The 11026-nt window shown below is 39.7% G+C and overlaps 1 protein-coding gene and 1 long non-coding RNA gene across 2 annotated transcripts; one reads left to right on the top strand and one right to left on the bottom strand.

Moving 5' to 3' along the window:
- The first annotated feature begins 1270 nt into the window (after positions 1 to 1270).
- Positions 1271 to 6898, top strand: LOC147523105 (aminoaldehyde dehydrogenase 2, peroxisomal). Its single transcript, XM_086596917.1, has 14 exons — positions 1271 to 1687; positions 1759 to 1839; positions 1924 to 2072; positions 2904 to 2996; positions 3091 to 3214; positions 3308 to 3373; positions 3464 to 3530; positions 3838 to 3914; positions 4482 to 4595; positions 5672 to 5749; positions 5831 to 5982; positions 6094 to 6154; positions 6250 to 6356; positions 6457 to 6898. Exons 1-14 carry the CDS (start codon positions 1430 to 1432, stop codon positions 6545 to 6547), a joined length of 1518 nt encoding a protein of 505 aa, XP_086453043.1. The 5' UTR covers positions 1271 to 1429; the 3' UTR covers positions 6548 to 6898.
- A 580-nt stretch (positions 6899 to 7478) lies between these two features.
- LOC147523104 (uncharacterized) lies at positions 7479 to 7975 on the bottom strand. The gene is made up of 2 exons (XR_015215609.1): positions 7843 to 7975; positions 7479 to 7717 (listed from the first exon to the last, which is right to left on the bottom strand). It is a non-coding gene; the product is annotated as an uncharacterized LOC147523104 (long non-coding RNA).
- Between the last annotated feature and the right edge of the window lie 3051 nt (positions 7976 to 11026).

The raw sequence follows: 11026 nt of genomic DNA, 5'->3' as shown, positions 1-11026 counted from the left end.
ATATTTTCAGCATTTTCTGGACGATCTGGGTAGCGTCTTTCTTAACTGCACTTTGTTCGATCCGTTGTGACAATTTGTTAATCTGTTGATTAACCTCGTTGATACCGTCCTTTACTAAGGCACTTGGTGGATTTTGCGTGTCCACTTACACGCGTAGTGTGACGTTCTCCTGCCTGAGCAGTGTGATTTGTTCGTTCATTGTACCTAATTGACCTGCTAGACTCTGGATTTGAGCTTCAAGACTTGTCATGCTTCGTGGGCTTGAAAAATTGTCTTTTTGGTTTTGGGAGTTGTTAAGTGGTTTCTCAAGAAATCAAGACCACAGACGGTGTCAATGTAAATGAGCGTTTTAGTATTCCTTTACATACAAGGTAATGAGGGGAAAAGGGATTGATTATTGGAAAGACCGAGTTCGTTCTACGAGCGAACTACCTACGTATCTTACTCTTGATTCTGAGGGGAGAGAAGAATCAGGTCTGACATAGTTCATATGGGAGGTATTTATAGGTGGTGAAAGTGAATCTTAACCCAACACGTATAAAGATCAACACAAATGTAGGGTGGAGATTGTGAAGGTATATGAGAACTATGTTAGTAGGCATGTTGTAATGATGGGGATTAGTAGCAGTGGTTAATAGTTTGCGGCAGTGGTTAGTAGCTTGCGGCAGTGATTTGTGTAAGTGCAGCTTTAGTCATGATTATTTCTAGAAGATAGGCTGAGTCATGATTTGAAACGATCTGCGTAGTGATACGATCTGTTATAGAGCGATCTCATAGCTCGTGTATGCGAGCTAGTGATGCAAGTCAGAGAAGTAAGTCATAGGTCGGTGTGGTATTTCCACCATGCTGAGTACGTGCTTGATATTCCTGAATGAGAATATCACTCCTTTACAGAAACAATTTCGATAATGGAAGAAAAGAGAAAGAGATATGACAGAGAGAAGGAAAGGACGAGAGAAACAAAAATTGGTTTTGAAAAAGAGATTTTAGGGGAGCTTAATTAAGTACAAAAGGGTAACAAAATAATTATATGTATTTTAAAAAGGTAAAATAGTATTATTCAGTAAGTGGGTCTGACGTCCTGTTTTGGAATACAACGTGGGTCAATATTTTGAACGCCCTCAAACAGGTATGGTCGCTAATTATTTGAGGTCCGATTCGTGTATTTCCCGTAATACGTCTGAGTACCCAATACCTTTTGTACCAAAAACGATCCAACACGGAATCACGTGTGTCAGATATTTACGGCATTTCCGAATCAATCACTCTTATCCCATTCCCGAAATAATAGCAAAGTATAATATAATAGTTCCCCATGAACACAAAGCCCCAAACTCTTTGACTTGTACACTCACACTTGTACTTGATCATCTCCGTACTTGTCTATTTATACTCCAACAAGAAAAAAAACTTGGATCACCAAATCATCATGGCTGCTTCGATCCCAATCCCCTCTCGTCAACTTTTCATAAACGGTCAATGGACTGAGCCCATAAAAAAAAACCGTATCCCCGTCATCAATCCCGCTACTGAACAAATCATTGGTGATATACCAGCAGCAACTGCAGAAGATGTAGAGATAGCTGTCACTGCTGCACGTGCAGCACTTGCTAAGAATCGTGGCCGTGATTGGGCTTCAGCATCTGGGGCCCATCGCGCTAAGTATTTACGCGCTATAGCTGCTAAGGTATGTTTAATTTAATTGTTGATGATTATTATTTTGTTTTGAATTCTAAATTTTTTGTTGGGTTTATGTAGGTGACAGAAAGAAAAGTTGAGTTGGCTAAGTTGGAGTCAATAGATTCAGGGAAGCCACTAGATGAAGCATCATGGGATATTGTATGTGTTACTTAAAACTATAGCTTTGTTTGAATGTAATGCACATATATGATGTGTCTGATCCGATCCTTTTTTTTTTTGTAGGATGATGTGGCGGGATGTTTTGAGTATTATGCGGAACTTGCTGAAGGACTAGATGCAAAGCAAAAGGCTCCTATCACTCTTCCTATGGAGACATTCAAGAGTCATGTTCTTACAGAACCTATTGGTGTTGTTGGCCTCATTACTCCTTGGTATTCATTTTTTTTTTTTTTTTTAATTTTATTTTCATTATTGATTTACATGTTTATCTAATTACTACATAGAGAGAACATCGTTTGTGACTTCCATTATAATAATGTTTACAATTGTTGGACGGTGTGTGATCTTGTCCCGTTGTACGACTTTGTGACTTTATAAGTCTACACATGTAAACTGTGATGTTTGGTTCTTATATATATCATATATGATTCCAGTGCTAAAAGTATGAACCATTTCTCACCTTTGAAGACTAGATGTTTGTATGAAACACTCTGGTGCAGAATAATACATTATAAGGATTCTAGGTCAGCTATAAACGAAAGGTTATGGTTCAAACTTTCAATTTTTATGGTTAAAACTTTCAATTTCTTGTAATCTATTTGAAGAAACTTATTGCATATCTACTAGAAAAGACTGTATTTTCGTTTGATCTTTGGTTCTCATGGTTGTTGGGTTACATGTAGTTGCTGAGGGAAGAAATACATATCTTTGTAGACTAATGTGATTTGTGCTGTTATATATCAGAACTATCTGTATGGTGAAGTGGCTTCATAAATACTTTTATTAGCCAAATATCAAGTTCTGTATTTAACGTGTTGAGCAGTGAGTTCGACTTTTGAATGGCTGCCTTCATATCACAAGACTTCAGCTTGAGGGTTTAAACAAAATTTACCATATAACAGTTGTTTCATTACAGAACTGAGTTTCCATGTTAGATTTCGATTTATTTATTCATCCACAGATGTTTACTAAGAATTACGTTTAAAGTTTAATCATATTCTTAATGTTTATCCGTTTTTTTAACTTATTTAATTTCCTTGCAGGAATTACCCTCTTTTGATGGCTACATGGAAAGTTGCTCCAGCTTTGGCAGCTGGTTGTGCAGCAATACTGAAGCCCTCTGAATTGTCGTCCTTGTATGGTTTACTTTCCTTCCCTTCATTGTCCCTTTTTGTGCTCTTTGGAGCTGTAATTATCTCTATAGATGTTCATTTTTATTTCCATTTTCAGGACTTGTTTGGAGTTGGCAGATGTTTGTAGAGAAGTAGGACTTCCACCTGGCGTCCTAAATATTCTGACTGGTTTAGGCCCAGATGCTGGTGCTCCTTTGGCTTCTCATCCTCATGTGGACAAGGTCCAGTTGTCTTCTTGATTTGTATCCTTCTTCTGTGTTTTTTCTTTTTCTTTTCTAGCATTCGTCCTTGTAGTAACATTGGCTCTTAATCAGATTGCCTTTACTGGAAGTACTGCAACCGGTAGCAGGATCATGGCTGCAGCAGCTCAAATGGTCAAGGTGTGATAAAGCATGCAATTTTTCTCCGACATTTATGCATAAACTTTGCATCCTCTTTATCTTCACCCCTTATTGCTTCGTTGATCACAGCCTGTTTCATTGGAACTTGGTGGCAAAAGTCCAATCGTTGTATTTGAGGATGTAGACCTTGATAAAGGTTAGTGTCCGATTGTCGTTAAAGTTTTTTTTTTTTTTTATTTGATAAATATGCAGCAATTGGTGCATCGCCTCACAAGATATGCAGTGTATTTTTCTATTTTGCTTTTAAATTTACAATAGGAATCAAATGCATGTTATAACCCACCCCATTCAATTTGTGGCATCTGACCGTCTTCTTAAGTTCCTATTATGCTATATTTTGGGCCCAGAGTCACCTCAATCGCATCTTTGTATAAATAGTAAATACTAAACAAACTTTCTTGTTAATTCTGTAATATAATGATGATGTTTCGGGTTTTTAACAGCTGCTGAGTGGACTATTTTTGGTTGCTTTTGGACAAATGGTCAAATCTGCAGTGCAACATCTCGTCTTCTTGTACATGTATGCGTTCGAAGTAGATTTAAAGTTTTGTGTAGTTCTAATGCATATTTTTGGTCTAAATGAATTATAACAAACTTTTTATTCAAATGGTGCTAACCTGTTGCAACAATTAAGCACTTGATTCATGCTATTCTGCTTTTTCTTTCTATTTGTTATTTTTTATGTGATTATTGGAATCATGATTAATTTTCAAATTTTCCATGGCGCAAAATAATTTTTTTGACAATTTGATAGGATTAGTCAGTTTACCATACATACATGCTTTCGCCGTCAAGGCCTTCTTGGTGCATTTCATTAAGAAAAGAGAAATAGTTGGTTGTGTCTAGTCTTGAAGAAATGAGGGAATGTGAAACTAAAGGACATGCAATATCATGTAACCCTACATGAACTCCACTTTCTCATTCATTATTGAATTTGTGACTTTATGTGGCACAAAGACTTTGACAGTGGGTGCTAAATATTGCTGGTGTGATATGTTTCAGAACAGCTGCTTTAATAGTTTCGTTGTGTTCTCTGTTGTAAACAAAATTTTAGTGAGCTTACGTTTATATTGCTGTATTATATCAGGAAAGCATTGCCGATGAATTTCTACAGAAACTCGTCAGCTGGACCAAAAACATCAAGATTGCAGATCCCTTGGAGGAGGGGTGCAGGCTTGGCCCTGTTGTTAGTGGAGGGCAGGTATTGTAATTTTCTAATGCTGGACATATTTTCTTTGAGAATTGTTCTGAATTCCAAATTTTTATTTTCAGAAATAACGAACTTATTTACTCAGCTTTTCTATAACTTTGCCCCTGTTCTGTTCTCCATTTTGATTGTCCATAAAATTACGGGCAAATACTTTGTTTTGTTTTGTTTTGTGAAACCTCTTTCTATGTAGAGATCTTGCATACAACGCAAGCAACTAGGTGCTATGCAGTGAAATGAAATCATTGTCACTTAAGTAGTACCATCCCTTCCACATCAACAAGAGCCTCTACTACCTTTACAAGGACTCTCTTTCTCTTTGGTCCATCTGGCCTGAAAGAGTGAAGGCCATTACGAACAGCTCTGAAGGGGTCAGCGCCCGCTTGTCCTGAAGGCTAACATCATCAGCCCCGACTCACGAGGGTTAATTGTTCTTCGAACGATAAGTAGCTCTAGACCCTGACCAAAGAAGTTGTAATCAATCCAACTTTTGGCTGATGTCATAGTAGAAGAGTTGGAATTTATCCTTCATTCATGACAGTTACATATTCTGTCCAGTAGAGGTAGATAGGTTGAAAAGAAGATCACAGGACAAGAAAAAAAAAACGAAGCATTTTTATGATTTTTGTATGAGCTGAGTAAAATCTTTATTAATGGAATTCCTTGGTTCCTTTGCTGATTTTTGCCCTCAGTCATGTGTCTCGATTTGTTTTGAGCATAACCATGAATGTTTTCTCGCAATAGGAAAAATGTTGAAAATTTTCATCAGTAGAGAACACCATGAGTTTTTGCATTCTCTCTCTACGCACTTTCTTAAATGATATGGCTGTTTAGAATTCTTGACATCTTAAAACTGTATGAAGGATAATCTCTTAATCTCTAAACTATATGAAGGTCTTAATTTCTTTACAAAATTGAAAATTGTGAATGTTTTTCATGATTGCTTTAAAGAAAATTTTAGACACGTAATTTGACTATTTGTAGGTGTGTTATCCCATTCTGAAACTGTTCTATCTAATGCAATTGCAAGAGATGGGCTCTGGCTAATATGTATTCCTTTACTTCTTTAGTATGAGAAGATATTGAAGTTCATATCAACAGCTAAAAGTGAAGGTGCCACTGTTCTGTGTGGTGGGCGCCGCCCTCAGGTAAATTCATATAATGGGTGTCATTTGAACTACTTCATGCAAAGTAAATGATGATAACATATTTTTGTAAACTCATGGCAGCATTTGAACAAAGGGTTCTTCATTGAACCCACCATCATCACAGACGTAGATACCTCTATGCAAGTTTGGAGGGAGGAGGTTTTCGGACCTGTACTGTGTGTCAAAACGTTTAGAAGTGAAGATGAAGCGATTGATCTTGCAAATGATACTCAGTGAGTTTATCATCAACTTCGAATTATTCATTTTTTTTCCCTTATGTGAGCTAGCCTTTTAGCTTAAAATTTACCTTTGGGAAATCTGTTAATCTGTGTATTCCATTATAGCTATGGCTTGGGTGCTGCTGTGATTTCCAATGATCTGGAAAGGTGTGAGAGAATGACAAAGGTATGATTTTGAGTTGAATCACTCTCATCCTTCTGATATTTTTAGGGTTTTATACGAAGTTCCAAGACAAAGCTTTGTTCTTTTGTGTTCTGCAGGCCCTTCAGGCTGGGATTGTGTGGGTGAACTGCTCTCAACCTTGCTTTTGTCAAGCTCCTTGGGGTGGCAACAAACGTAGTGGCTTTGGACGGGAACTAGGACAATGGTAAGAATGGTTTTACTTTGAAATTTTAGTTGTTTATTTATATATATTTTTTATTTTTGGGATTATATAGCATGTCATCTTTTGTATACCTTTTCTGCAGGGGACTTGAAAACTACTTGACCGTGAAGCAAGTTACACAGTACATCTCTGATGAACCATGGGGGTGGTACACATCCCCGTCAAAGCTGTGAGGTTGCTTGAAGACCACGTAGAAAAAGAAGGCTCGAATGAGAATGATATAGAGTGACATACATTAAGGCGACTACTGTAATAAGACAAACAAGTTTTAGTTGGGTAGTGTTCGGACTTTGTTGAGAGTCAAATCTTCTCAACAACCTTATGGTCGGCATAAATTAGTACGTGAATTAGGTTCTTAGTTGTGCTACTTGTGCCAACTGACTGCTTTAGACATGTTGACAGCCCAATTTACTTCCTTAGTCAATTTGGAAGGGATGATATGAGCAGGCCTTGGAAGATATGATCAAACCGTGGGTTTCTTGAACGTGTACTATATTACTAATTTACTATGAACCTTTGCGAAACGATGGCATTATTTACTTTACCAGGAGGATTAATGCATTCTAAAGTCACTTAGGATAGACATAATTTTCGTTGACGCTTAAGGGCCTCAAGTACGATGTTGAAAAGGTTGCAGGTTGAAATTTAGAGTTATATACCAATTAGCCTGATGTACCTAATGAGTGAGAGTATGTTAGAAACTACATAGGTAACAAGCTAACAGCATCCCCACTTGTTGGCTTATGAGTTATTTTATTCACAAGTAATAAGCTGCTACGCCGGTTATATATATATGGAAGAAATAATCTGCCGCATTTGGATGCTCTAATAGATACAGTGGAGAATTGATGTGAATGTTACCAACCATCCTCTTGTGCACAACCTGCTTGTATTGAGAAAATGCAGATCGGAGGTGTGCCAAGGGAAACAAAACTCCCATATCACGTTGATGTATATGCAATTTTATGTTCTTATTTTTCTGAAGTAGACCATGAAGCCACTGCGACAGGCCGAAGTGACAACTGCTGCTCAACGAAGATTTATGTTTTCTACTTTGAAGTAGAATATATTTATTAATATCTCGTATATATATACAGAGAGTAATTAATGAGATGAAATGATGCATTAAGACTCCCGAAGGACACACATAAATCAACAAAAAATACTATTTACGCACAAGCAGTTGGGAAGCATTCCTGGTTGGGGTACACACCGCCCAATTCGACGATACTTTTTGCAGCGTTCATAACAGATTTCGGCATTGACCACGTACCCGCACATCCCGATAAAATTAGCGTCAGCGCAATAATCTTCTGCGTGCACCTTGGTTGCTATGTCCTCTACTGCATAATCATTATCAACTCTAAATAACATTGTTTGTACAAATTCATTGTTCATGCGGATTAGGAGATTAGGAGCGCAAAAGTGAACAGAACAGGTGGTAATAAGATTGGGAAGATTTACTAACCTGAGAGAAAGACCAGTAGAACAAAGAAAAAGCAAGAGGCGGAAATGAACTTCATCTTAATCTTTGATGCCTGTTAACCACACAAGTAACACCTACTTATATAACAGTCCTATTTGTGGTCACTTGAAGGATATAAACTTCATCTAGAACTTTTCTAAATATGAAATATATTGTTGAGAGGTATAATCAAGTGAGCGGAGCGAACGTTTTTGGGAGGAGTAGGAGTATGTGGGACAAAAGGTTGTTTGGTAGGTTTATGTCTGTCTATCATCAGTTCATCACATATCCCTCCCTCTCTCTCCCTCTTTCGTTCCCTCTCCCCCTCTCTCTTTCTCCCTCTCCCTCTCCACCAAACCCTAACTCTCTCTCTCTCTCCACCCACAAACCCATCTCTCTCTCTCTCTCTTCTCCACCCTCCGCTTACTCCCCTACTGCTTAGCAGTTATCTAGTTAGCTTTGCGTATTCTATCTATGTAAGAGGCATTGCATAATCAGCGCTCTAGAAAATAGAAATGCGGCCAAATCCAATAGCTACGAGATAGAATTAGAGGCTTGGTTTTCTCTGAATTTTGGGAGGCAATTGAACTCCGAGTTTTACACAATCAGATGTTGCTTTTTTCAGACTGTTCAGTGGAGAAAAAACAAACATAGCCAAAGTGTAAAAGATCTTAAATTTGGAGCATCCAACTCAAAACTAATCAGCAGGCTAACTTCCCATGTAGGACTACTAATCTTAACACAACTCCTCGCCTATTAAGTATGAACAGAGTTAAGCCTAGTGACCCAATATGGAGAAGTGGACTGGGTCAGCGGTGAGCTGTATAGAAAGCAAGACAACAACGGGAGTCAAGGAGTAGGGTAGCATGGCTGCGGATACCTAAACCGCGGATATGGAATGCGTACGTGGAGAAAAGAGGACGGTGGATAGAAGGACAAGTGTATGGATGGGAGAGAGTGAGCGAGGGTATAAAGAGAAGAAGAGAGTAGAGAGAAGGGGATTGAAAATCTGAGAAGTGAGAGGAAAAAAGACCTAGAGAAAGAAAAAGAGTGAAGAGGAAGAGGAGTGATACAACATTTGGTGCCGTCTATGGGGACTGAGAAAGAAGAAGGCAACGGAGAGATGGAAACAGTAGTAAAAAGAGGAAGAGGTAGGCCAAAGAAGATAGTAGTGCAGAAGCCAGACGAAGAGGTGGTGAGTGATGAAAGGGGAGATCAAGGAGAGGATACAACCGCTGGTTCGGCATCTGAGGAGACACGACTTATGCAAGAAGAGATAATGAGGTTGAGAGAGGAGAATGACGCACTCAGGAGAGAAAGAGAAAGAGAGGAGGAAGAAGTGAGAGAGGGGTTGGATAATGAAGAAGAAATGCCAAATCTAGTCGAAAACCCGGTGACCGGCCTCACAATGGAACAGGTTCAGGAGATGATAAACAACGACTGGGAGGCGAACCTTCAGCAAACGAGGGTTCAAGTAGGAGCGGCTAGTCAAGTGGTGGCCGGTCTAAACCGTAACCTGTTGGCTGACACCATTTGGGCTTTGGAGGTTCCTAAACGTTTCAATCAACCCAAATTTGAAAGGTACAATGGCAAAGGTGATCCTACGGACCACATTCACCATTTTTGGCAACAGATGCCTTTGTGGCAAGAAGCGCAGTATGATGGACTGCGGTGCATGATGTTCCTAGCCAACCTAAAGGGTGGGGCGTCCGACTGGTACTATCGGTTGCCGTCAAGGAGCATAAATAATTTTCAGGAGTTAGAGCAAGCATTCGTAGACCATTTCATACATAAAAAAAGGCGGGTGGTAGACATCGCCGCATTGTTCAACGTTAGGCAGAGATTTGCGGAATCAGTGAGGGATTTCTTGTGCCGATTCAAAGCCGAGACATTGAAGGTGGAGAACATGGATGAAAGAACCACGGTAATAGCATTTGAAAGAGGCCTAGGTCCAGGAATAGGCGTACATCAGTCCGTGGCTAAGAACGAGATCGCGACCTTGCCTATGGGGAAAAGTACATAAGGTATGAGGATACAATGTAGAAGAATTCCAGAAGGTTGGGGAAAGCCATACTATCCTTAGAAAAGAGCGAGGATCATCGGAAAACTGAGACATCAAAGAGGGGGAATAGTGGGTACCGCGGGTACTCATCGCGGCCCGAAAGAGGTAGCGAGGGAGTCAAGAGGGAGAATAGGGAGAGAAAACCATACCGTGAGTTGGAACATACACCACTGAACAGGCCACTGAGTGAGATCTTGCCTTTGATAAAAAAAATCTTCAGGGTTATGAAGGACCACAAAGCACACTAATGGAGATGACGAGTAAACCATATTGTGCATATCACCAGATACGGAATCATGAGACTAATGATTGCTACGCATTGAAATGGTTGATTCAGAGGATGATATAGACGGGAATGTTAAGAGAGTTTATAACGGGAGCTCAGAAAGATGAGTAGGTACCAGTTCAGGGTAGGATACTTGGAACGATCAATGTGATCTTCAGCGGAGACGTTTTAAGTCACAATGCCCATAAAGAGAAGATAAGGCAAACCGAGGGTATTCAGGAGGTCAATGAGGTAGTAGGGCCCTCGCAGCCAAGTTCATGGTTTGCAGAGGGAATGGATCGCATAGTATGTGTTCACTGATGCGGACCTCAAAGCTGTCGATTACCCCCACGAAGACGCGTTGGTCATTACAGTAGCAATGGGCAATTACATGGTTAAAAGGGTGTTAATTGATTGCGGTAGTGCAGTAGACTTGCTATTCAGAGGGGCGATGGAGGAAATGAAGATAGATGCAAAACAGTTAAGACCTTCGTGGACCAACTTGTATGGATTCAACAGAAGTATGACTGAGCCTATGGGATAGTTTTTGCTACCTCTGACAATGAGACCGGTGACAGTGTTCACCCGGTTCATGGTGGTAGATTTAAATTCACAATACAATGCAATCTTGGGGAGGTGGTGGATACACGAAATGAAAGCGGTACCATCCACATATGATCAAGTGATTCGATTCCCCATGTACGAAGTTCGCGGTGACCAAGTGGCAGCTAAGAATAGCTATTAGGGGACAGTGAAAGGTATGGTCCACAGAACACTAGGAGAGACTTCTGACATCGGGAAAAGGTCCGCATAGCAATTGCAGAGTGTCGCCATGGAGGAAGAGGAGGAGCCTTCAATGG

This window comes from Coptis chinensis, chromosome 1 (genome assembly GCF_015680905.1).
Source record: "Coptis chinensis isolate HL-2020 chromosome 1, ASM1568090v1, whole genome shotgun sequence".
Classification (NCBI taxonomy): domain Eukaryota; kingdom Viridiplantae; phylum Streptophyta; class Magnoliopsida; order Ranunculales; family Ranunculaceae; genus Coptis; species Coptis chinensis.
Note: the sequence above shows the minus strand (reverse complement) of the source record. Positions and strands in the feature narration are given on the sequence as shown.